General features: G+C 38.5%; 2 protein-coding genes across 3 annotated transcripts; both read left to right on the top strand.

The window, feature by feature from the left end:
- The first annotated feature begins 1,654 nt into the window (after positions 1-1,654).
- Positions 1,655-22,263, top strand: scube2 (signal peptide, CUB domain, EGF-like 2). 2 transcript variants are annotated; one of them, XM_088004276.1, is made up of 23 exons: positions 1,655-1,883; positions 2,204-2,320; positions 2,476-2,601; positions 2,868-3,002; positions 3,734-3,859; positions 3,951-4,067; positions 5,831-5,920; positions 6,483-6,599; positions 6,719-6,841; positions 7,062-7,178; positions 7,263-7,385; positions 7,695-7,811; positions 9,703-9,792; positions 9,940-10,062; positions 10,568-10,735; positions 11,049-11,252; positions 15,707-15,877; positions 17,920-18,087; positions 18,517-18,678; positions 19,665-19,862; positions 20,158-20,310; positions 20,950-21,029; positions 21,181-22,263. In XM_088004276.1, exons 1-23 carry the CDS (start codon positions 1,796-1,798, stop codon positions 21,325-21,327), a joined length of 3,060 nt encoding a protein of 1,019 aa, XP_087860402.1. In that variant the 5' UTR covers positions 1,655-1,795; the 3' UTR covers positions 21,328-22,263. The 2 variants fall into 2 exon arrangements, with proteins under 2 accessions (XP_087860402.1, XP_087860401.1); XM_088004275.1 differs by having other exon boundaries at positions 11,046-11,252.
- A 705-nt stretch (positions 22,264-22,968) lies between these two features.
- tmem9b (TMEM9 domain family, member B) lies at positions 22,969-27,618 on the top strand. Its single transcript, XM_015000008.2, has 5 exons — positions 22,969-23,210; positions 23,662-23,753; positions 23,839-23,947; positions 24,465-24,602; positions 26,521-27,618. The coding sequence occupies exons 1-5, from the start codon at positions 23,139-23,141 to the stop codon at positions 26,674-26,676; spliced, it is 567 nt and encodes a 188-aa protein (XP_014855494.1). The 5' UTR covers positions 22,969-23,138; the 3' UTR covers positions 26,677-27,618.
- The last annotated feature ends 41 nt before the right edge of the window (positions 27,619-27,659 follow it).

Genomic DNA, 27,659 nt, shown 5'->3' with positions numbered 1-27,659 from the left:
CTCACCTATGAAATCTGAAGCCCTTATTACCATTATCTATGGTTGAATTAACTGCTAAACATTGCGTCCGTTGTTCTGATTCTTTGCGTGATTGTAGTATTTCCTGACCACCGATATTCCTGACTCAATGGACAGCAATGGCGTATGTGTGACTTACGATAAATCACTAATGTTCAGTCCAGTAATATATATTTCCATCAATGCTGCAGGCGCTCTGTCCTTCTCTCGCACTTCCCGCTACTTAGCAGTGGGTGTCAGGTTACATTGTGTTGCATTCAATGTTGTCGGAAAAAAAGAGTTTCATGCGCTTAAAGTCCGATTTGCCATAACTATTTATTGAATTCATTGTCGCTAGCTGGGGTGGCAACAGGGGTGACGAGGCTCTCGTTTGGGGTGGCAACTGCCACCCCATGCCAACCCAGTAGATCCGCCCCTGTCTTCTACTTTGTTTTGTTTGTTATATGATCTGGCTGTTTTTTTAAAATATATTTTAAATATATGGGTAACAAAACCTATTTGTGCAAATATGTTTAAAAAAAACCCCAAAGGTCCTTATTTTAAGTCAATATTAGTCATTGCTCTGTGACTATAAAAAAAAGTAATTCAAACTTTAACCTCAGAATTTTGACTTTAATTGGCATATTAAGAAAATACTTAACTCTGACATGTTCCTCCAAAAAGTTATTTTGTTCTCCTTGTGCTTAATTCACATCTCTGTCACTGAAACTGGTTGCTCCCAGGTGCCCATCTACATTAAAATCAGAATTATTTTTATTTTATTTTTTACCAGTGGCGCTTCCATACTGCCCATGGACGGTTCTAGAAGAGGCTAATAGGGGCCAACATCTCTGTAGTACTGATCTCTATTATGGCCCATTGTACTGAAGAGATTGTATTAAGTCAACTTTATATGCTCTGGAGACTAACTGGTGCCCAAGGACCAATTAAATTTTTACCTTCACAATTTTACTTCAACAATTAATTAAAATGTTACATGTTGCACTTTTAGCTTAAATTGTACTAAGATGAAATCACAGTTTTCGTCTGCTGGATCAGGGGTCTGCAACTTCCAGCTCTGGAGCTGCAAGTGACTCTTTGGCTCTGTGGCTCACTTAATTCATTAAACAATGAGATAAATGCCTTTTCTTTTTCTTGTTTCATAACTTTTCTCTGTGTCCCCATAAAAATTTAAATGACCCCCACCCTGCTCCCCTGGAAAGAACCACCAGTTTATAAAATCTCATAAATTACATATTCTAACCGAATTTCCAATAACGAAAGCAAACAACAACAACAACAAAAACTTGATAACACTAACTAATAATAAATAAATGTAACTATAAAAGACTGCCTTGATTTTCAACCTTAAAACTGGCAAAAAGCTTTAAAACCCAGGTTTGCATAGTGCCGCAGAACCTGCGGACTACAATCTCTTCCGCTCGGAGCTTTCAAAAATAAAAGCTTAAACCACGCGCTGGTGCCATTGGCTCTTTGGACGCTTCACCGCTCAACCCCCCACCTCCCAGTTTACTCCCGCGTGCACGCACACGCACGCCTTAATTCTCTCTCTCTCTCTCTCTCTCTCTCTCTCTCTCTCTCTCTCTCTCTCTCTCTCTCTCTCTCTCCCTCTTTCTCTCTCTCACCCCTACTTTCAGTCACTCTCCCCTTTCTCTTTTCTAAAGCCCGTTGTGAAGCGGATTGACAGGCGAGAATGAAAATGAGGCGGACGCTCCGTCACGACTTCAGTGCGCCCGCGTCCTTTTGAGAAGACCTCTAAAACTTGGACCATATCACCATGGGAGCTATTTGTGCTGCGAGGAACTTTTGTTTGTTTTTGCTCTTGTTAAATAGTCGTCAAAGCATAGCGCTTCCAGAGACTCGAGGTGGGACTGTAGTGAGTGTTTGCATGTGTTATGGGTTTTTGTTTTTTCAGCCGAGTGGAATGCAACTTTTTACGCACGCCTTAAAACTCTTTATATATATATATATATATATATATATATATATATATATATATATATATATAGTGTTATGGGATTTTATTCCCATAACACTACTTAGATTTTTGATAGATGTAACTGGTATTAACTCTTTTCTCTTTTAAATTATGTTTAAATTAATAATTTAAACATAAAAGAACCTCTAGGCTGTTATTAATTACATACTGGCATGTTTTTCCACGTGTTTTGAACAATCTGAGCAGATCCCTGCGCAGAAGGAAGTGATGGCTGTCACATAGATGCTATTTGTCAGACTACTCAAGGCTCATATAAGTGCACATGTAAAGGAGGCTTTAAAGGAGATGGAAAACACTGCGAAGGTAAGTTCTCAATACTTTGAGAACTGTATTCATTGACTCCTGAGCTGTCATTTTATTGACATCTCTGCATGCCTCTTCACCGTTGTTCACTGGCTCAAATCCGACTCCCTTTGACCAGCAGATAAACATATATTCATGTGTTGTTCACTCCTCAGATATTGACGAATGTGACCTGGAGTACAATGGCGGTTGTGTGCATGAGTGCACCAACATACCAGGCAACTATCGCTGCACTTGCTATGATGGATTCAATTTGGCCAACGATGGACACAACTGTCTGGGTAGGATCCACTCTAAGCTTCAGAGGGAACTCTCTGGCAGGGAGCTCTGACTCATCTAATCTGATCTTTGAGGAATCCATGTTTGTGTGGGTTGCGTTTGAAGTTTCATGCAGTCATTTAAAAAGTATTAGCCTCATCTGCATTGTTTATAACACCAAATGTGATTTATATGACGGGGGGGCGGGCGGGAAATGAGTGATGAGGACAAATAATCTCCAGGAAGACTGTAAAGTGTTTTTGAATGCAGCCTTGCCCTTGTCCCATAGACGTGGATGAATGCATGTTCAACAATGGTGGGTGCCAGCACACTTGTGTCAACACTGTGGGCAGCTACGAGTGCCGCTGCAAAGAGGGCTTCTTCCTCAGCGATAACCAGCACACGTGCATCCACCGCTCCATTGGTGAGTTTACGTCGTGAACAATGTGTCCCATCTATGCTCATTTACAGCTCAGGTTTTGAATTTAAAAGTGTATTGAAGGACCCTTTTAGGTTTTACCAGGAGAATAAACTTTTCTGCTTCTGCGATAGAAGATAGATGGTGTAAGGAGGAGTGACAGATTCAAGCTGTCTCTTCATAGCTTTTTTTTTTTTTTTTTATGTGCAGCAGCAACAAGCTGTGGGAAAATATCCTCTGTGTCCCAGAGAACAAAATAAGTTAATAACTGCAACACTTTGGCTTATGTGGTCTGTGTCACAGATTAGTCTGAAGTGCCTTTGTTTTGTCATCTTGACTGGAGTCAACTTAAATGCAAGTACTTTCCACTCCATTGGGTCTTGACAGGCTTTGTAAATCCTGCAGACCTGACCACTCAGCTGTGACCCATCTATATAAATGGCGCCGCACCTCCTCTCAGCTTCAGGCTCAAAGCAGCATCAAGTGGGTTGTATGCAGAGGAACAGCTTGCTGTGTTTTCTTTTCATGCAAAGAGACTTGCAGAAATTTCCCTTTTTCTCCGCAAGGGTGATAAAAATATCCCAGTGTTGTATGTTTTTGGATTGTGCAAGGCATGAGAACAATCGGTGTCTTTGAGGATGCTGGACTAATCTCTCAGTATGTGTGCCTTTGTGTTTAGCTGGTCAGTCACTGCAGGAGAGTTTCATTGTGTACCTCTCTCCCACTTTCTATCCCAGAGGGCCTCAACTGTATGAACAAGGAGCATGGCTGCGCCCACATCTGCAAGGAGAGTCACAGAGGAGGTGTGGCCTGCGAGTGCCGTCCAGGCTTTGAGCTGGCCAGGAACCAGAGAGACTGTATTTGTGAGTGAAGTCACCGTGGCGCTACTCCCAAAGTAATGCTTGCAAATACCACGATGATTTGCCTTGTGTCCGACCGTCGTTTGCTCTGCAGTGACCTGTATCCACGGCAACGGAGGCTGCCAGCACACCTGTGAGGACACAGAGGACGGTCCCATCTGCAGGTGCCACGTCAGGTACACCTTACAGCCTGACAAGAAGACATGTGTGGGTAAGCAGCCGTGTAAAACAGGAAATGATGTAAAAAGTTAACTGCTCAATTAAAGGAACCAGATGATGAATATTTATACACATTTGATATTGTGTCACTTTCCTTTTTAAAACTTAGATTCACTAGTACACTTGAAAAGTAAAGAATATAGTTAATATATTTTGATTGACAGCATTCAGTCAGCTGAAGAACATGTATGGCTGCAAAATATATCATCGCAATATCATTGCGTGCAGTTGTGATATCTACTATTTACAATTATGTATTTATTAATTATAGAAAGTAGGTGTATATGTTTTAGAAATTTTACATCTTGCACATATGTTGACCATGTTGGATGGGGCTCACTAATTGGCCATATCTGACACAGACCATAGCGACCAATATTCTTAAATTGACGGAAAGAGTTGGAAAGACAGATATGATAGATAAGAAGGAAACATGCAGTTATCACAACTAACATCCTTCTCACAATATTTGCCAATAATATCATGATTTATGAATATCATATGGTCCTGACAAAAAGCCCTAGAATGGGACAAAAAAAAAAAAAAGAAATCAGACCAAGACGTTTTCATAGCAGTTGCATTTTAAAACTAAGTAAAATCACACCAGACTTTGAGAAAATATGTAACTAAGAGATGTTAAAGAAATTAATCAAAAAGTTAGACATTTATTCCCATCTGTGGCTGTAAAAAGAGAACATGAAGCTTCTTACTTCTTATTCTGTGGCATCGCTTACACTCTAAAACATTAGTCAAAATACATCAAAGTTGGGAAAATCTGTTACTAACAGGGGTTACGTGAGTTCAAACACCAACCTCCTCATTTACTCATGTCTGTAATCAGAGAGGCAGAACATGGAGGATGTAACATTTCACTCTCTCACAACACTTATGCTCTAAAACATAAGTAATATCATTCCAAACTTTGTGAAAATGTGTCACTAATGCATTTGTGTTTGGGGACAGAAAATAAAGTAAATCACTTCTACATAGTTGTTATACTTTAAAACATGTTTAAATCCATTCAAAGTTTTTTTTTTTTTGGAAATGCGTAATTTTAAGGAATGGAAGCAGGAAAAGAGAAAAAGGAGCAACTTCCATCTGATTATTTCACAGCAGTTTTACTCCTATAAGCATAAGTAAAATCCCCCCAAGGTCAGAGGAAACATGCAGCATATTTTAAACTAAACAAACTACCCCATTGAGTAAATTTAAAGGAGAATATGTCTTTTTTTTAACTAATAGAGTTAATAAACAAATGTAAGTTATTGAACGACTGAATTATCCTGTTTTTACCAATAGCATTCCAACAAATTTCACAATCAGAAAAATCGTTTCTGTTATGAATATAACAAAATTGGCTGTTTTTGTTTCCCTTTATACATTGCAGTCTATCTTGATGAATGTTTTGAAAACATTGTAGGCTTTGCTCTTACTCATTCTTCTACACAATGGATCGGACAGATAAGAATCATCTGCAAGATGAAGGGTTATCTCTTTACTTCCAGCAGCAGCGCGTGTGAGGTCCAGGCGTGTAAATATCGTCTCTTCTGCAGATCCTTATCTGCTGTAATATTTGACATACACCAAGCCAGTACAAGCAGAGTATCCCAAAATGGTTCTGGTTCCCTCGAAGTAACACAAACTCCTAGAATTGAAGTTAGTGGCCGGGTTGCACGGTTGTGTGAAAATATAAATCTAAGAGATGTTTCTCAGCCATACCTGCTCTATTTTTAACTGGTTTTCTGTGTGTTACAGAGCGAGATGAGGCCACCACCGAGTCCTCGGACCACAACGCCACGTCCTCCACTGAGGCGGATAAACGCGTCAAGAGACGATTGTCAATGGGTAACAGTTGCACCCTTCACAGGATGACAGCTTGAACTGGCATGGGCGGGAAGACGAGTAATGTCTAGAACACTGATACATTCCTCAGTCCTTTAAGCAAACTGTGAAATGACTGCATGCTCGCTGTTCCACCTCAAGTCTCTCTCCTGTAATATATGCACTTGTGACAGTGTGGTAAATTTCACATTTTCCTTCTATTTGACTAGGGTGGCATTTGAATATTTTCTGACTGAGTTTATATTCATCGGTTGTGTGATTCAGGCTTTTAGAAAGCGTGCAAAAACATTGCACCTTTTTAGCCTTTTATCTTGAAAAACGTTAAGCACTGGTAATCCGAGCTGTAGTCTCGCTAAAAGGCACAAATCTGCACTGCACTAATGACTTTTTAAGGATCAATTTATTTAGACAGAAATTCAAAATCTGAACTTTCCACATGTTTTAAGGTGACACATGTCAGAAAACCAAGCTTTTGTGCATGTATTGATGTGTTTTCTGTCTACGAGAAACAAAGCACCACCGTCGGCCGCAGCTGACAGTCACACATTTGGGTTGTAATTTTTAGAAACCTGCGCGCTGAACAATGGGGGCTGCGACTCAACCTGTAAGGACACATCCACTGGCGTGCGCTGCAGCTGTCCCGACGGCTTCACACTTCAGCCGGATGGAAAATCGTGCAAAGGTCAGACTGACCGGTCCATAAGTACACCTTTCATAAAGCGTAGCAGCACAGTGATTTGGTATGTCTGTGAAAGATTCCCTTTTTCCCTGGAAATTTGATTAGAAACTCCTTCCTCGCAGATATCGATGAGTGCGAGAGTCACAACGGCAGCTGCGAACACTTCTGCAAAAACACCGTCGGCAGCTTTGAATGCAACTGCAGGAAAGGATTTAAGTTGCTGTCAGATGAGCGCTCTTGTCAGGGTAATAATTGTTGTTACATTGGTAATAAATAGGGCAAGAAAAATGATGCTGATAAGATGAAACTGCACATTCCCACGAAGCTCCCATTGAAATCAATGTTTTCAACTTATTCGTCATTGTTCATTTGTCACATAATTTCAATGGATAACGGAGGAAAATGCCTCGTGGTGACGGATACGGCTGACTGCCCTGCTATTATATCATCTGTGTTTGATTACAGATATAGATGAGTGTTATTTTGAGCGCACATGTGATCACACATGTGTGAACTCCCCTGGTGGTTTTCAGTGTCTGTGCAACAAAGGCTACACCTTGTATGGACTGGCCCACTGTGGAGGTGAGATAAACCTCTCTGGTGACGCATTCAAAAATGCCGCACAGAGTAATTTTTGAAAATGGGTTTGCTTTTTTTTCATCCCAGATGTGAATGAATGCAGTGTAAACAACGGTGGCTGTGAGCATGGATGTGAGAACACTGTGGGTGGATTTGAGTGTTTTTGTCGTCCCGGCTATAAGCTACACTGGAACAAAAAGGACTGCATCAGTAAGTCTCTACATGTTTACATATGTATATATTGTTTGCTTTTTCACCATGATTGTACGTGAAATGATTTGGAAGGCAATGTGGGGACAAAAACAGGAGATACTTTGAAATGTTTCTCTTTTTTTTTTCTCTTTGGGTTCTGTCTTTTGTTTTTTTCTCATGCCTGAGTAAAAAACATCAGAATTGCAAACATGCTCGCATGGGTTTGTATGCAGTTTTAAATTTTTTTAATTTTACATCTCTCTTCTTCTTTGTTGCGATCAAACACATTCTTTTTTACCTTTGAGTTTTGTTGTGGTCTTTATCCAGAGGCTGAGGGTTTAACACCTGCAAACCCCCCCTCTAAGCCTACCTTGAACTGTAGCAAGCAGCACGGAGGGGATCGCTGCTTTCTGAACTGCCAGTCTCAAGTTCATATCAGCAGTGGTGAGTTGAGCCAGATGTCTTTACTTATCTGCTGTTTATATTATTTACTTTCACTTTCAGATCCATATTCTCTTTGTTCTTGTCCAGTTAAAACAGTTGAGATTTAAAGATGAAAGTACAAGCACCGTTGTTAGGTTGCTACACAGATGCGTCTCCATCCCATTCATTTGATCACAATTTAGATAAGTTATGTATTTTAGACAGCCTAAAGTTCTGTGATAAGTTTTAAGGTTTTAAATATATGATTTTATAAATTAAACCACTGAGTATATATTAAGTTTGTTCTAGCTTTTAAAAAAAATAAAAAAAAATCGAATCCATTTCTAATTAATTACCAAGTATGAATTGTGTGTTCAATTTATAGGTATTGAAATGTCTTATAGTCACCAATTAAAATAAAAAGTAGAACAAATGGCAACTCCCAAATTAAACAAGCTCTCTCTTGAGATTCTGGAAGCTGTTCTAGTGGGGATTGTAATGCTTTGGGTTTGCCCTCTGCTATTTGGGTCTGAATGACTCACCAGTACAAAATAGCAGCAAGTCCTTCGATCCTAATGAAGCTGAAAATTGACACATGTACTCACCAAGTGCACATTTTGTCACATTGTTATATTTTCAATAAATTAGATGCTAATACCCGGACTAAATTTAGATATGACTCATTGTGTTGTCCTATTTTACATGGCTTCAATAGAAATTTGTCTTCTTATATTTTGAAATGCCATTTTATTTCTAAGTCCCAGGAATTTTGTGCTTGTCTTGTTGTTTATGTGATGTCCATAAACTAATTTATCGTTCGTAGTATTTGTTTGAAAAACAAACTCTAATTTTAACATTAGATAGAGATTACCTGGGTAAATGTAAAAAAGAAAAAACACTTTTCAAATGTGGATTTAATTTATTAAGGAAAAAAAACTGTCCAAACCAAACTGGCACTACATTATTAGGACCGTTCTGACAACATGAGCTAAAAGATCTCAAAAAGCAACACATGATGGTCTGATTTAAAGACATTGAACATATTAGGAAAAAAGTCACTGACTTCAGTCAGTCTGGAAAGGGTGGCTAGTCTGTAAAAATTAAGAGTGCATTTTGACAGCTTATGAAAAAAACAACTCACAACATCTAAATCCCTGCTTAAGGTCAATGTTGATGATTCAACACACATATAAAGAGATAAGAAACCACTGGCATCCATGGGGGAGTTTCAAGGTGGAAACCACTGATGAAGCATTCATAATATACAGAGGTTTTATAGACAAGATATGAGAATTATTTATAAAATATAAAATTTAACCACTTTCAAACAGCATTTACAATTCTAGATTTGTTTTCTGTATAACCAAGTTCTCAAATATAAGTAATCTTTCTGAGTCTTTTATTATACCAGGTGTTCAGGAGGCTTAAATATGCAGAAAACTAAATATTCTGATCCACTGCCATACACCATCAGGACATTTGACAAAAGCTAAACGTTTGATCGGATAATCTGAACTGTTATGGCAACATAAAATGCTGTTGTATGTAAACTCTGCCTTTGTCAGGCTTTTGGCAAACATTCTGCAGCCAAAATCACATCCGTCCCGCTGCCCTCTCCATCACTGTCGCGAGTAAAGCTCCGATGAATCCATAGGAAACATCAACATAAAAGTGATTGAATGGCGTAGCTTTAACTGATTGATGAAGCCATCAGTGTTGTGGATCTCAGGCCTGAAAAGGGGCTTAAGTTGAACTGTTTTAGATCTAGCTGTGTGAACAGTTGTCAGCTTTAGTCTGCGGAGAGGACTCGTCGTGTTCCTACATGCTTCCTCTTTGCTCTTTGGCTTGGCTTTTGTGGCCCTGACTTTTGTCAGCCTCGGCCTGTGTGTCATGCTCCCTTGTGTGTTTTCAGGGACGGAGGATTCCTACACGGTGACCTGTGGAATGCCTCTGCCCTGCTTGGCTGGCATACAAAAGAGCAACAGTGGCTCTCATTGCTTGGGCAAGTACAAAACCTCGCAGATCTTTCTGCATGGTCACACAAAGCATTAACCTGAGGACAGGTTAATGTTGCGCTTGTGTCTGTTGCTTTTTTGGAGTCGTATAAATACATCAGAATGACAAGGTTTCCTGTTGCTCTGCCCATTAGGCCCAGAAAAGGCTGGAGTGCACCGAATTAAAACCACAGCCACTTTCAAGTCTGGCACTGCCAAGTGCAACCTCAAACGAAGTCAGGAGAAACTGTGGGAGAGCTTCAACTCAGCGCACTCAGGTACAAAGATTGGCCCAGCAGCCTCTCCAAACACAAGATGACAGATAGACATGACTCTTTTATTTGCTGTTGGTTAAAACATTTAGGGCTTACTGAGAACTGCCAGCATCTAAAGAAGATAAAGCAGACCTGAAAGCTGCTTCAAAGAAACCAGAAACCGAGGGCAAATGTGAAAGACGTTTGTGGTGAAAGTGATGTGGTTTGCGGTGTTTTTGAATGTCTCGGAGCAGCACTTTGTCTGGCAGTGACAGGGGAGGATGTAATTAGCCATTGCAAGCCTTTTAGTTGTGTTTGACCCAGCCATCAATCAAATACCTCCTTGATTGTTGGATTATTTGGCCTCTCCGAAGGGGGTTCAGTCTTTTTACAGCGTTTGTCTACTAAAAGGAAGCTCAATTGTTTCAGACGCATATTTCAGTGACATCTCAGTTCCTACTCAAGGTTATTGTAAGAGACTTAACCATCTACTGCAGAGTCGATTTTAACGTGTCGCCCATGTTCACAGATTGCAGCTTTCTTTTCACCGAAAATGTCCAGTTCAGCTACGTAAGCCTTCACTGCACCTCACTGGGCCAACGAACACGCAGCCGCCACAGCAGGAAGGCCGTTGAGGACGATGGCTTCGCCATCACAGCTGAGTTTGAGCTGGATGTTAACCTTGAGGAGGTAACAGGTTGGTCTCTCTGCTTCCTGCCTGCCTCCCTGCGTGCAACCTTTTCTTCTTATTCTGTGTCTGACTCCCTTCCGCTGCTGTCTTGTCACTAAATAGACCCAAAGCTCTTAAAGTATCTCCTGTTTTGGCTTGGCTCTAGGTGCAAGGGCTGTAAGTTAGGGGCTTTTCTGTTTGGCTTCCTTCATTGTTGTTTTGGCATCTATGGGTGTTTATGTGAGTGAAGCATGACATGAAAATCCAAGTGTTGCAGGTTTTCAGGATGATTTCTTTTTTCTCTGCAAACAAATGTGGTATCAAGTGCTTCTCTCAGCAGAGAGCTGCGACCTGAACTGTGTGCGTCGACGCTCAGAAAAGAGACTGAGGAAGACCATCAGGACGCTGAGGAAGTCCATCAACCGGGAGCAGTTCCACCTTCACTTTGCCGGGGCCGACTACGACCTGTCCAGGAGTCAGGGTCAACTGGTGGGACTGCCGGGACACTGCCTGGCGGGACAAGTTTTGGTGGGCAGAAAATGTGGTGAGTTGGATATTTTTTATTGAGAACAGAAACATTTTAAAACACCAGACATACAGTATTGACTCAAAGTAACGACTATGCATGCACACAGTAGACAGTAACAGAGGTGGCTCATATGGGGGGAGATATATTTAGAAAGTTGGTTTAATGATTGGATTTGGTGCAGGTGTTTGCCAGATGAGTGCCATATTTGGTTTGCAGACATGTTGTAATGAGCGAGCTGGAGCACAGTGGTGCGAGCAGGTTTATGTGAAAGAACAGAGGGGCTGTTGTTGGGGCTCCAAAGCCTGTGAGATCTTCCAGCATCTCTCCTCGGGACGGCTCTCCTGGTAGCTGTTGCGCCTCTCGGTTGGGTTTTATATACAACCTACGACAGAGGAAACGTTGGTTAAACGCGACCGCATGCTGTCAGAAGGAGAGTCGGGAGCTGGATTGTGTTTTTCCTGGCTGGTGTTACCTCTACGCCCCTGTTTTCTGGCCTCACAGTCAGTTAGTTTGCTGCTGAAACATCTTCTGGGGAAAATAGTGCCTGTCTTCTAAATATTTATTCAGACAGATCTTGCTTTGTGCAAGATTTGGACCACTAACAATGCAATCCTAGATCTTGACTTATCTAAATCTTTAAAAAAAAAGTCTCCAAAGCCATTTGAGACTTTGCGACCTTCTTCTACTTTTAGATTCCTTGTTGACACTTGATTTGAGTCTAAACTGCTCCTGTTCAACATACATTAAACATCTTGATGTCTAATGTCCCCCTGCCAACACTTTCAGATCGACATTAAGCAGTCCATTGGCCATGGAAGGGGTGTAGACATGTAATTTGGGAGAGGGGGGAGTGGAGGGGTTCAGAGAGGCATTCTTCTTAACCTCCAGCTTTTTAAAGGAGCTATATTTTTCCCTCTTTCCCCCACCTCCCACACTGGCTTAGTGTAGAGTGCAGTTCATTCCTTTTCAGTTTGGCCGCTCCATTGAGTAAAAAAAAACAAAAAAAAACACACACATTTGGGGCTCGCTCCTTTAGAGAAAAAAACAATACAGGCTTCTGTGAATTTGGACAGAAAATTGTGCTGATCCCACTTTAGCTTATATAATAGAGGATTGTGTGCTTAGTAAGAAAGTATAAGAATTTAACCACAGAATTATATTGAAGTATAAGTCTGTATTATTCATGATTTTCAGATCTTTTTCTGTTCTCTTAAAGACATGAAAGGATCATTAGATGAGATGACTGAGGTGTTTAGGAAGTGCTAGTGATCCAAGCTAGCAGTTTGAGTCTTGGGCGGCCCATCGTCAACAACCCCTCCCTCCCAGCTGGGGCCACTTTGCATGACCCCCAGCCACTAAACTGCTAAAAAGAGCTGACTTCAGCCACACCATGGGAATCAATTAGCATCAGCTGTTTGGGCCTCCGCTCGATGGGCGCCAGCAGCGATTGGGCCGAGTCGAATGGGGGGGATTCAGAAAACCTGACCCCTTTTATTGGGTTCAGCTCCTCACCGCTGTGATACCACGGTGTTTTCCTATGTCATCAAGTGGGCAAGAAGCGGGGCCTTGAATAGAGGTGAAAGGTCTTTTAAACCTCTTTGAGGGCCATCAATTCGAGGACTCTATAGAGGTGTTCTTTGCATTTGAAAGGCTTCAAGGTTTTTTATTTTCTCTCCCTCTGTCTTTCACCCCAACTCTCTCCTCTTCCCTCACTGTTTCCCTCTGTCAAATAAAAGCTGTTAGAGGACAATGCAGTGATGGGCTCCTCATGGTCTTTCAGAGTAAACAATGGCCCTCAAAAATGAACTGCTCTTGATAGAATTACATTTTCCCCCTTTTAGAGGAAAATCCAACACTTTGTTGAGTATAATGGAGCTCCACTCAAGCTGCTGAGCCTTCCTGCAGCTTTAAAGGCTGCATCTCTAGGGCATGTTTATCACCGCAGACTGAGGGATTTGGTTGATTTATTGTTATTTGAGATCAGCTCGTTCTTTTTGTTTTGCTTTTCTTTTTTTTTTTTTTTTTTTTTTTTTAAGTCAAGTTCTTTAAACTATCAAACAGACACAGTAATTCCCAAATTAATTAAAGGCATTGCTCTGAGGGGGAGGAACTGAAGCAAAAAAAAAAAAGTATTTTTGTCCCTGTAATCAAGCCTTTGCACTTTTGTGAGGTAAGAGGGAAAACCCCCCCTTTGATTTTCCGCTAGGTCGGCTTTTAAAAGAGGTGAGGGTGTTTATGCTGGCATTAAAAGTTTCTCCTTAATGCTTGGCAAAACCTTTGTTGTATCAAGCATTAAGAAGGTGGTTCTGAAGAGACTGGTGCTCTTAGTTTCATGCCTGATTTAAACTGGTCTTTTTAAAGGCATTTGAACAAATAGATTTGGACGCTTTCTACATAATCTATGTTTACTTATGATGTGTATTTTGAATTTTACATAAACCAATTTTAAAGGTAGGCAGCCCTTTCTTTTTGGTGAACCTGCTTTACAAGAAGCAGCATTATGTGCTTTTCTAATTGCACATATCAAAAGCTTTATTTGTAAGCTTAATCTGTTCTCACACTAAGCATAAATTACCTGTAAAAAATACATGTAAATTAAATCCTTATAAATCCGTACATATCTAAACATAAGGGATAATGTTAATTTTATGAATGGATATAAAAAGTATAGAATATAAATACTTAGCTTTTCTTTAAACGCAATAACTATGTTTTTATTTCACTGGGAGACTAAAACATGAGTCTGTAGTCCAGATTATAATAGAAATGATTACAGACTTTATCTTGTTTGCAGGCAGGTTGCAAATATTACAGATCTGTTTTTGATCTATCACAAGTTAAAACTTTGTGGGATTTATTTAAGTTATTTCCTCGTAGTTCTCAATATTCAGACAGAAGAGCTTGATTATGAAAACATCAAAAAATGATGTTCAACGTTTTATTGGTTATATACAATCGTAGAGGTTTACGTTGTTTTGAGTGTTAAAAGAACATCACAATCAATTTCATAATGGATGCAGGTTGTGTGTTGCCCCAAACAATGTCTGTTTAATAAGTTCTGACAATAAGCTAGATAAATAATGACAAATAATCATTAAACGTCAGCCTGATAAACTTAGGTTGAGAAAGTTTTGATTTCAAAGCCACAAAATATCCAGTTATTCTGTTCCTATGGCTTACTTAATTAGATTCCAGAGAAAGTGCTGGAGTGACCATTTGTTTTGTCTGGGTGTACAAGAGAAAAAGTGAGACAGGCCTGCCCCTCCCCCACTTGTTGCTTTACAATGTTGGCCAGCTGACTGTAAAATGGCTGCTGCTGTTTTCCCTTGTTTCTATGAAGGACAAATTTCGCTGATTGGAAATATTTCCAATCATAAATGAATAGGCTGTTATTAGGAAAAAAAAAACAGTGGTTCTTGTTGAAATAATGTTGTTTTATTTCTAGAGTTGGCATGTTGTGGACAAGTTATAAAGGGATAAGTTAAAGTTAACAAAATTAACATAATTTAAAAAAAATAATATCCTGGTTGTATAACTGTTGCTTTGTAGATTTTTTTTTTTCAAATTTTTGCAGCAGTAGATGTTTTCCTCTTTTGATAAAAACAATTAGCAGACATATACAATATATATTTTTATGTGGTAGCACTAGAAACTAGCATAATTGTATTAAATGTTATCACACAATGAGGTTCTACTGGCTTACACCTACTACTCGTTCTTTTTAGTTCTAGGTCTTGAAAAGGTCCCTATTAGTAGTTGAGACACAGTGAAAGGTAACTTCCTGAAGCTTAAATTACCAAGTTTATTCAGCTTTGGATAGTAATAAAAATGTTTTTCTATCAGCTGATCCATATAGTGTGCATATTATCCAGCTGCAGCATTTAAGGTGCTAATAATTTCAGATTTGTTTTTAGTATTTTGAATTACCTGATGTACGGATGAAAGATAATAGATTATCTTATTGCTATTTTTTACATAACTAGAGGTCATATAAAGCTTTGAGGAACACCTTTGATGTGTAAATATTTAAACATTACACTTGAAACTCTTGATTGTGTTTATCCTTTTCAAGTGCGCACCTGGGCTTCATTGCATTAACCTCAGAGATGGTGAGCTCTGGGTTATTTTATCGGTCTTGTCATTCAGCTTTACAGCTGTATTTGTTGTCTTTATGTTGTGGTAAGAACAGTTTGACAATGTGCAGCCAGGGGGCAAAGTGCGATATTTGTTGATTCACGCCTGCACATCACATTGTTTTTCTGCCTTTTTTTCACGTCAGAGTTTGCGCATTTACGTCAACTACAAGTTCAGACACAACAGGCTGTTTTTGGTGTCTTAAGTGTTTTCAAATGGTGGACACTTGTTTTGATCACATTTTGTTATTGAGAATTATTCTAGTTGTAGTTTTAGTTTTATTTTGTGTAAAAACTCAATTAAAGCACTGATGTATTTTTGATCTGATCTTTCAGTGAGCTGCAGTGCTGGGACGTACTACGATGGTAATCAGGGACACTGTGTGACCTGCCCTGCTGGAACGTATCAGGACGAGGAGGGACAGATGTCCTGTGAAGTCTGTCCGACACCTGAAGGGAGAGAGGTGCCCAAAGTGATTGGTGCTAGAAACATGTCAGAGTGTGGAGGTGAGATGCAATTCTCAACAAATCACAGCTTAAAACAGATGAAGGCATAAACATTACTGTCATCATTTTAAAATACATCTTTAGTACTAAAATTGATGTGTGTATAATTTTTTTAAAATATTGATTTTTAAGTGAAAATAAGTTGAAAAAATGTTTCAGCAGCAGGCACATGTTGAAAAATCTCCACAAATCTCAAAAAAAATAAAAAATAAAAAAAAAAAAAATAAAAAATATATATATATATAAAGTAATTGAAAAAAAGATGTTAAATAAGTCACCCTAATTTTTTTTCCACATTAATTTGAAGGCATAGGTTAGGTTTCTTCACATTAACATTCAAAGTGACTTTCATTGTAGTTTTTTAGGCCTTTCTGAAGTGTGTTCACCGTTTTCTGTCAGTTTTCTTCTTTCATTATCTCTCCAGCACCATTTTCACTAAAATCTTTTTTTAAATTATTTTTAGGGCAGTAATTGCATCCCAGAAATTATTCAGACATGAAAACAGTCGTAAAATCAAGGAATTTCCCTGTGTTGGCAGTGTCTACACATTTCAGACAACTTCACAAGAGCCAGGAGTTTTATTTAGCTAGTTATATCGGCCAGTTAACAGTTTCAAGGTATACCAGGGTTTTAAAAAGGAACACTTTCAGAACTACAAAAATATTCTAACGTAGCATCAATATGACTCAAGGTCCTTCCTGATAAGATGCCAAAATAAGTGCAGGATGGGGAAAAAATACTTGGCTGTATGGAACAATGAAGTGACATGGTAAGAGCACTGCTTAATATCACGTTGCACCATCTACATGCTTTCAAGGCTGATGAAGATTCACTCACCTCAGGATGTGAAATGCTTAAAACGAAAAGTGAAACTGGTTGCATTATCTAATATGTTTTGATTAATGTGTCCTATAATTTGGCCACTTATGGGGCACTCATAGTGCATTGACATTTAAATCACAGATGGTGAGTTAATTTTAAGCATAAAAATGAAATAGATGAATTGAGATGGTGGCTTAACAGCAAGAGTAACATTGCTGTTTGCTGTATTGCTGTGGATTAGATTCTAGACCTGTTATGTCTGCGTTTGGCCTCCTTTTGTCTCTTTCTCATGTTTTTCTATAAACTACACATCATGGTGTCATGTTGAGGTAAAAGATCTGGAAATCAGTCAGAAAAAAGACAAAAGAAAATCTCGAGAACTATTGATTGAGACTAATTTAAAAGATGCCAAGGAGCTCTGGCTCCCTGGAAGCAAAATCTGAAAAGAATTACAGCCTTCTAAATTTTCAAGAATCGTTATTAACAGGTTATGACATTTATTGGAGGTCAAGAAATTTGAATAGCAATACAGCCCTTTTTACAGATATAAGCTACAGTATCAAACCGTGAATTTGAACAGAATTTTAAAAAAAGTAATTGCTTAAGATCATTGGAAACTATTAGACAAGTCTGAGATGTTCAACTGTGTTTGTGTTTACATTCCCAAGAATTGTGATTTATTTTCTTACCTTTAAACAAATAACAGAAAAAGCTGATAAAGACCCACACAGTCACAAAGAGAGCAAAGTAAGCGTTTTGTGAATCAGAGGCGCTCACAGGAAGCATTGGTGCCATGATAAAGATCTGTGTCCTCTGCAGATGTTCTTCTTTGTGTAAACCCAAAGAAGCTTGAACTCGAATGATAAAGATGTGTTTGAATTTCAAGTTCTTTGAGCCTTGAATAAAAGCCGAAGCAGCTATCATCGCTTTTATCAACAGCGACTTTGTGGTTGAATCTCAGGTCCCATCTCCTTGGACAGACTAAACAAGGGGAGCAATCAGGGAATTCCTGCCGACACCCATTTTGTATTTGTCATCTAGGATTTGCAAAGAGAAGTGCTGATGAGACATGTTGTGCCATACAAGCATATCTTATCCAAAACATTATATTGATATACATTTAAAGAGCTTGAAGTCTTGCATACAGCTAACCACATTGCACCGTCACAACGGTTTCAGCAGTCTACTCTAACCAGAAATTCCTTTGTGTGTGCATCCAGGTCAGTGTCCACCCGGTCAGTACTCTCTTGACGGCTTTGTCCCGTGCCTTCCCTGTCCGCTGGGAACTTACCAGCCAGAAGTGGGACGGACCACCTGCTTCCTGTGTGGAGGGAACCTGGTGACTAAACACAGTGGGGCTGTCTCCTTTCAGGAGTGTGAGACCAAAGGTGTGGGAGTTATCAGGGCTATTTTTCCCTATTAACGCATGTTTGGTCTAGTTTAGTTCTAACATAAATTCATGGCTTATAGGGATGAGTTGGAGCAGAAAGGTTTATGACAACCTGTCAGACTTATTAAATGAACTAAAACATCTGCAATTTTTAGGATTTGAAACTTTTTTTCCCTTCTACAACTCTTTAATCATGGAGATGCACAGTCCACACAGCTCTCTTCATCCCAGTAGGAGCTCTGCTGCCCTCTTCAGTTGCCAGGGGGGCATCACTACCTAAAAGTCATTTTTTGTTGTTGGATGATGTGCCTTTTATTCTATTTATATTAAAGTGCTCTTTTTTGGCATCCGAGTTTATTATACTCCATTTGACTGTGAATAGTTTTATGAATTTTGAACCTTATGTCATTTCTCTTGGCTCCTGCAGTCCAGTGCTCTCCGGGTCATTACTACAACACCAGCACACACCGCTGCATCCGCTGTCCGACGGGCACTTACCAGGGCGAATTTGGACAGAACTACTGTGTCACCTGTCCTGGAAACACCTCCACTGACTTTGATGGCTCCACCAACATCATGCAGTGCAAAAGTATGTTTGTTTATACACCTCACCAGTCAGAGCAGGATTAAGGTTGAAGGAGGCCCTGAGCAGAATTTATTCTGAGGCCTCATTCATTTATTCATTCAATGATAATTTATGCTCTTTGCATGTCAGATAACATGTTTAGAAGTTAACTAGTGACCAGTTGATGAGTTGAATAAACCATCTGACAGAATGTGCTTCAGAACTGCCTCAGTCCCTTGCAGAATTCATTGATTAGGTTCAACATGGGGTATTTTACTTTTCATTCTTTATTTTTTTCCCGATTAACTACATAAAGCTTTTCTGAGAAGATATACTTGCAAATATACTTTTTCCATTCCAAATCTTTAATCAAGAAATTTTAGATTCTTGTAAGATTTGTTTACTTTGATAATTTCTTTAGTTTTTGTCCCTCTGTTATCATTGTTCAATTGAAGAGAAAACTCCAAAAGAAGTGAAAAGCAGCAACACTGGATTCTGAAACTAATGGCAGAATGTGAAGCTTAATCAGCAACATTTTAATCTAAAAACAAACGGGCTAAACATTTAAAAATCTAAAGGATGATTTATTTTTTAAAGTAAATTTATATATGACAACCACATGCATTTTAAGTTTTTAACCAGGAGTTAAAATGGGACTTTTTTTATCTGGAAGGAATCACAGATTTAGGAGGATTGGCTGGATCTCTTCTTTGTAAACAATAAAAATCTAGCTCAGGAAAACAAGTTCATTTTCTGTGGATCCATTTATTAAGTCATTATGTGCTGAAGCTGAGAAGCTAACAGCAGAAATATTTGAACTTTTAAAGTTTTCCATTTGCTATGCGCAAGTGTTGCAAAGTTCTCGCACCCCCAGGCCAATACAGCTCCCTAATCTGTGGCACATTCCATTTTGAACACATTCACCGACTCTGACAGCAGACAAACCTTGTGAAATAGGAAAGTTTAAAAAAAAACTCATTTTAAACACATATGTGTGCGTTGCTTGACAGACCGGCAATGTGGTGGAGAACTGGGGGAGTTTTCTGGTTACATCGAGTCTCCAAACTACCCGGGGAACTATCCCGCCAACATTGAGTGCACTTGGACCATCAACCCACCGCCTAAACGCCGGGTCCTCATTGTTGTGCCAGAAATCTACCTGCCCATTGAGGATGAATGTGGAGATTACTTGGTGATGAGAAAAAGCTGTAAGTTTTATTTGTTGGTGTGTAACAACAAGTGAAAAGTTGCAGTTGTAGATTTGTTCAAATTAACTTTAGCCGTCATCTAAACAAAACTAAGTGTGTGTTGACAGCATGTGTAAAGTAAAGTTTATTCATTTAACATCAAAGTGACAAGAACTGTAAACAAATGTTTTGCTGGTTGAGAAGTAAGGCTAGTATAAACTTTGAGGACTCTTTTGGATTCCAAGAGATTTTAAAATATCACTGTTGTGCATTACTTGAAGAGGTTCTCCTGTGTGTTCCTGCTTTTAACTCACAGCTCTGCCCAACTCTGTGACGACTTATGAGACGTGTCAAACATACGAGCGCCCCATCGCGTTCACCTCCCGCTCTAAAAGACTGTGGATACAGTTCAGGTCTAACGAGGGAAATAGCGCTAAAGGTTTCCAGGTGTTATATGTCACATATGATGGTAAGAATAAACAGTTTGAAGAATCAAGAATCTTTTATTGCCATTATGTATTTACACACGCTTTGTCCTTTAAATTGATCAGTGATGGAAAGGTTACTTTAAATCAGGGGTGTCCAAAGTGCCGTCTGCAGACCTTTGAATTTGATTCAAAGAAACCTGTACCTGTAAGCACAAGTGGTTTAAAGTCTCTTAGTGCAAGATTATTTAAAAGTAAATAAGAAAACAAACAAAAAAACAGAAAAAAATCAGCAAGTAGAACAAAAAGTGTGAACTTTTATTCATTTTATTTCATAATAAATATCACTTTTCATACTTATCAACCAGTTTTGAAGAAAAAAAAGAGCTATGTTGTGTTCTTTTTGCTGAAGATAGAATAAAAAAATCATATGGACCAACAAAATAGAGAATAAAACATTTTGTGAAATTGCTTGGCTTTTTTTTTTTTTTTTTTTTTTTACTAAGGCAAACCCTATTTATGTTTTTGATCAATGATATTTCACAGATCAGTCATTCAAAAGTCAAACCCCTTTAATAAATTATTTTGTGCTTAGTTTATTGTTGAGCAGGCAAAAAGAAATCACATCAAAATTTGTTTTATAGTAAGTTTTTAATTACTACTACATGTGTTTTTCGTTTCAGAGGATTACCAGGAACTGATTGAAGACATAGTGAGAGATGGAAGATTATATGCATCAGTGAATCACCAGGAAATACTCAAGGTATCTTTGGTTTCCACTCATTCTATTTATAATTATATTTATTTGATTAAATAGTAAGAATGTAGCCATCTCTAATGAACACATATAAAACACACACTGCGTCTCAGATTAAGTTGTTATAATATCTTCTCTTTTTCTATTTTTGCGTCAGGACAAGAAGCTCATGAAAGCGTTGTTTGACGTGCTGGCTCATCCACAGAACTACTTCAACTATACGACACAAGAATCAAAAGAAATGTTTCCGAAATCCTTCATCCGCTTTGTGAGGTCCAAAGTCATGAGATTCTTTCGCCCTTAAAAGGCCGTTCGTTCAAACAGCATTTTTCACAACAAACTCAAGTCAGACACTGGTGACAGTATCAGTGGCCCCCTTGAGACCATTCTGTCATTCTTTTTATTGTTCCGGGGCCAAAGTAGAGCGGCTCGCATATTGAGAGGACTAATTTTAAGCAACTGGACTTTAGCCATAAGTTTCAAGACCCAGTTCTGAAGATGCATGGATTATTGATCTGCTATGGCATCCCTGAATAGAATCTGGATATCTTCCATGAGTTTGGAAATGTGTCTGTAAGGACTTTATGGCTTCTTATAGACCATCCCGGACTGAGATCCAAATTGCAGATCTTTGCACTGGAATTCTGCTTGTTAATGTGACATACTGACTTTATGGGGCTTTTCCTGATCTGGTCGTAAAGGAATAAAGAGTGATATCTGAACAGATAAATATTGAATGTCAGTGAGATTGTATATAAAGTGTGTAACTAGTTTTGATATAGGTTACTTTCACAGTTAAAAAGTACAAAGAATATCCAGAACAAATAGAGCACAAATAACATTTGGGGACCACTAGCACTATTAACGAGGTAGTCCCATCACAAAAGCAATTATTCTGATTGATATTTTGTATATGGTGTAAAAACGTTTTGGTGAAATGCTAACATATAGTGTGTAGCTTCAAAAACTGGTGGCATTTGTTATGTTTTTCAGGGTGTCTGAATAACTACTGTGATTTATGCATCCATGATATAAGGACCTCCACAGATAATACCCAAACAGTGTATTGTGATCTAACAGCTGAACATAGTAAAAGATAAATATAATGCAGATAGAAAAAACTAAATGAAACATCCTGTAATATATAGCTGAGTGGTTCACCTGTCCTGAATGATACGTATGTATATTTTTTTATGGCTTTGTACATCTAACTTGCTGTAAATAAAGACTGAAAATTTAATGGTTCATGTTCTAAATGAACTTTTTATTTATTAATTCATTTATGTATTTGTTAACAAACTTTGAAACACTTATTGTGAGATTAATAGAAGCAACTTGGGATAAATACAGTTGCTGTGAAAATGTTTTAAATTGCTGCTAGGTAATTTAAAACCTACCGGCGATGTATTTTTTATTTGCAATCCTTTACATAATAATAATTCATAGCTCTCCAGGCTTTATAATAATCTTTCAAATGTTTTAGACTTTTACTGCTTTCTCTGCTCATTGTTTATGTATTTCCTGTGTGTGGCAATGGCAGCATTTGATTGAGCTTCATCTTAAGTGCCTAAAGATCAAATTGAAATTAATTCTTTGTTAGATTTTCTGTTTTAGTTTGATGTAACATTCCCTAATAATTCACTTCATTAATTAAATTATTAAATTTTCCTTTGGGATTCACAAAATATTGTGAATTGAACCATTGAGGATTTGACTTTAGTTGTACTTTGTTATTAGTGTGTCATTTTACATATAAATATACATTTGTTTAAACACAAAACGTGTTTTGTAGAGAAATACGTGTGCATATAGTTACTGTAATTGCAAAAGAAGAGGTTAAAGTAATTTTGGCTGAAATGGCTTTCCATAAAAGTAGAGCAAATTCTGGAGAACAGAAATACCATCCCATTTTGATGACGCAGCCCCATATCGCTGTTGACCTGTCTGGTCACGTGACTAAGTGCGGAAGTGGAGTCAGCTGACGGAGGATCTCTGTTTAGCTCGATGGCTAACGGCGTCTCTTTCTAGGTTGTATTTGTCGTTGCTGTGCGGACTCTGGCAGCAGTTAATTGACTGATATTTTCAAAGGAGGCTTTCCGAGACTGGTCCGAAAAGATGAAGTTCCTGTTCGGCGTCGAGGCTTTCTGTTTGGCATGTTTTGTTTTACTCAGTCAGGTGTCAGCAAAGGTAAGGCTACTGATAGCCTGGTTAGCTGGCTGTTGACAGAAAATGGTGATGGTGGTTCAGTGAAGCTGAAATATGCTTTCTGAAACATTCCTTGTCTCTGTTTTTAAAACACAGATAGGACTATAATAGTGTAAATATGTATTAAGGCTTTTCTACATTTCCACGTAGATTTCTTCAATAGGATCGTGAAGAAAGTAGGACAGACATCCTAATAGAAATGACATTTTGATGCAAAGATACAATTTAACTTCTGTAAATCTAACTTCACTGCACTATGAAATTCATATCTGCATGTAATCATTCGAATAATTTACTTTGTGTTGTAAAGTTTAATGAATAGTAAGAATGGCATATCAAAATAAAGTTTTGAGACGCCTCTGGTGTCTTAAAACCAGCAAAATGAAATTATGACAACTCACCACAGTAAACCAACAATTTTCTTTCGATGCAGAATTCAGAAGACATCCGCTGTAAATGCATCTGCCCACCCTACAGAGAAGTGGAAGGACAGATCTACAAGCAAAATGTCTCCCTCAAAGACTGGTGTGTTTAGAAACCCTACTATATCTTACTGATAATGAGTTATTTTAATCTTAATAACAGCCTATCAATGCTGTTCTCTTATCAGTAACTGTCTTCATGTGGTGGAACCGATGCCAGTGGATGGCAAAGATGTTGAGGCCTACTGTTTGCGCTGTGAGTGTAAATATGAAGAAAGAAGCTCGGGGACTATTAAGGTACATTCAGTTTGGAAAAAAACTTGATTGCCTATATGTGTGTGCGTGTTGGCTCTGTGATGAACTCAGCTGTCCCCACCTCTCACCCACTGACCCACCAGCTCCCTCATGTCCTTATAAATACCTAGCAGATGTAAAAAAAGGATTCACAAGTTTTAAAAAAATATCTAGCAAAACATACTGTTAAAGCCCAAGGTTTAGAGTTACTCTTTGACGGAAATATTGTTTGTTAGTGTAGCGCTGGTGTCCTTTAATCATAGTTTGTGGGGTTTTGCTGCTATTCTTCTTGTCTGACGTTTGCAATTTTCTTACTTGTTGTAGTTATTAGCAATATTTGCTTAGTTTAGTTACTTAAATCTTTGTGGCAACATCATTATTTTCCCCCATGCTTAACATTTAATCTCTTTTTGTTGTCATTCAATGGGTACACAACATTTACTGACAATTTTCCCTTCTAGTAATTGTTGCATGTTTTCATATTGAATTCATTCATCCACTGGTTGCTCTCCATGTTTAGGTTACCATCATAATTTATCTTTCCATTCTGGGCCTGCTGCTGCTCTACATGGTCTACCTGACTCTCCTGGAGCCCATGTTGAAGAGGCGACTGTTTGGACACTCTCAGCTAATCCATAGTGACGACGATGTTGTCGGGGTATGTGTTTCTTTTAAAGAAACAGATGATTCCCTGTGCTGCATTGCTACGACTCTGAACTCTGTCGGTGTTGTCAGACTTTTTATATGTTCGTAAAGAGGTCCTTGTTGCACAAAACATCACATGGTAGCCCTCCATCGTGGGTAAAAATTAACAGTTTCACTAGTCTGTGTGTTGCAATACTACTTCATTTCAAGGTACTGTAGACTCCTTCTGGGTAATATCCTTTAGAAAAAACCGCCACTGAAATATGACACTGGGTACTTAGCGAATCTACAGCCAACTCAGCAGATGTTTAAAGCAGCAACTTCATAATACATTAGCAATCACAATCACAAGCAAATACAGTGCAGTAAGGAAATTCTTAAGAAGGCATTGTCCATGTTCTGTTCACAAAAACACCAGTCATTCAAATTGGCATTCACTGTATACATTTATAAGTAAATTCTACAGAACATCTCAAAATGTTTTTTTTACCAAAAAAAAGAAAAAAAAAGGTATATGTTACTGTTTAGCGTCATGCATGGTTTCATCCAGCAGGTTCAGCTTTACAGAGATGTAACAAAATCGAAAGTTAAATTAGAAGAGGACTGTGGGGATTAGTAAAAATTCAGCCGAATGCACTGATTGGTCAGAAAAGAAGCAAATACAGGAGATGTTAAAGTGATTGATCAGATTTGTGGAAAAGTTGGCTGGTAATAATAACAAGCCTGAGCAAAATTTGATAATGAGTGAATTTGCATTAACAGTTGCGATCGCAACTTCTCGGAGGGACTGAATCTTTGAACAATACTGTAAACAACACTTAGAGACAGAAAATAGTAGTTAGGACATTTGTGTACTGTTCACTTTAGATATCATCACTTGTTCACTGATTGTGAAACACAAGGACTGGACTGAGTGCTGCAGGGCCTCATTAATATATGTTGGAGGTATTGTTTCTCCATTTTAACTGTACAGAACACAAAAGCACTCTTCCAAATGGATCAGATCGAACTTCAAAAGAGAGTCAAGCGAGCTGGTAGTGTATGAACATGACTAATGCTTCGAGGCACAGAAATTAAGTTAAAATCGATTCTGTTTTTCATTGTGGCATTCCAATATACTTTTGTGTAACTGGATAATAAATATGGGAAAAATAAGGAAAGGCACATGTTTTAATCAGCCTCCAGCAAGGTTGGCTTTTACGGCATCGTATAATTAGAGCACATCCAAACATAAAACAAACAGTAATCTTGGTTCTGACATTCCTATTACTCCACGTGAAAAAGCCCAGAATACGTACTTGAACAGAGGATAAAAGTAATCAGTTTGGCCTACTTTGGTCTGGCTGAATGTTTAGATATTAACAGAGGAAATATGTCGCTGCCTTTCCCTGAGGGTAAAGGTGGAGCTACAGCTGCTTTTTGATCATGCTGTGATTTGACAAAGTTCACACAAGACTTTTCATATGAGAGGGCTTTTAACAAAATGTTAACATTTTCATAAAACATGAGTTGGGCACAAATTTGTGTCAGTTCTAAGTGCTGAGCTCGATGCAACTTTTTTTTAACAACTAAACTCTTATGAAGTTTATCTAAATGTTTGGGTTATCACAGTTTTTTTTTTCCCTCTGAACTAACATTTATTACACAGCGCTCTTTTCCTTCACTGGAACAAGCAGGAAGCGAAAAAGAACAACCAAATTACTAACAAACAGGACTAAAGTAGGACTGTTGTGAAATTCAATACATAGGAAAGATTAAACTTGTGAAGTTTACTCAACTCTTGGTTCTAAGATGCTGCCAGACTCTTATCCAACATGCATTTTTCTTTCTTGCCTTGCAATCTTTTTTTTCTTCTTCTTTTTTTTTTAAAGAACAGTCTTGTGTTTTCTTTTTGTTTGACTCCTAACCGACCTGTTTTTTCACATTTTCAGGACCAGCAACCTTTTGCCAATGCTCACAATGTCCTGTCCCGTTCACACTCCCGACCAAACATGCTAAACAAAGTGGAGCACGCCCAGCAGCGCTGGCGGAGGCAAGTCCAGGAACAGAGGAAGTCTGTGTTCGACCGCCATGTTGTTCTCAGTTAAACGGCTTTCTGAGCTGTTGGTGGAGGTGAAACAGGACAAACGGTCTGAAGGAAAAAAAAGAAAAATTAAACACTGTGAAAGAGACCCCAGATTAATTTGGCTGTACTCTTATTTATGGCTTTGGTTTTGACATGAACATGGTACAGAAATGTGGATCTTTGAAGCAGAGGTCACCAGGGAGCTGTTGTTTAGTCTACAGAAAAATTACAATGGCTTTAATTTTGCACATGCTCAAACGAACAAGAATAAATAAATTACTCTGCGACCCAAATTCAAGTTGGAGTTGTCTGTCTCAAACACTCCAACACTCCTCATTCAGGTTTACAAGCTTAATGTCAACAACTGGATCAATCAGTGGTCAGTATTTGCGCCATAGAACTTGAACACGACATAAAACGACTCATCTCATTGCAGAGGAACTGGACGAGTGTGGCGTATCTGAGTTTTCAGCCTTCTTTGGGAAAGCATGTTTTGTAATAGCTCTTTTTTATAAATATTTCTCTATCCGTTTGTCCTACCAGTTTAATGTCTTACAAATGGTGAAATGTTTCTTACATTCATGAAATCTAATATTTGGACTTGGTGTAATTGAACTCTGCAGAAATCGATAGTGACATCGTTAACGTAGCTGTGTTACTGATTCTGGCCCTCATGAAGTCCGTGCCGTCTTTGTGTAATGTATTTACTGAATAGTCTTTGATATACTTTGTGATTGGTTTAGCTTCTGATCCCTAATGAAATCCTTGTTGTCAGAGGCTGTGTGGATGTGGCAGGGTAGAGTTGCACTCAGATGTATGAAGTTCATTTTGTATAAAGTTTGGGTGGCGGAGACGGTCCGAAAACTGGATATACAACCACAGGACGGAGGGCGACCCATGGAAGTGTTCTTAACTATTGTTTATGTGTAACCTTTGACTTTAAAATAAATATATGTTAAATATCTGGCTTGTCTTTTTTTTTTTTTTGGATTTTATCTACTTTTC

This window comes from Poecilia mexicana, unplaced genomic scaffold (genome assembly GCF_051168715.1).
Source record: "Poecilia mexicana isolate PSO_F unplaced genomic scaffold, ASM5116871v1 scaffold_3, whole genome shotgun sequence".
In the NCBI taxonomy this organism is placed as follows: Eukaryota; Metazoa; Chordata; class Actinopteri; order Cyprinodontiformes; family Poeciliidae; genus Poecilia; species Poecilia mexicana.
This window is presented reverse-complemented; position numbering and strand designations above follow the sequence as displayed.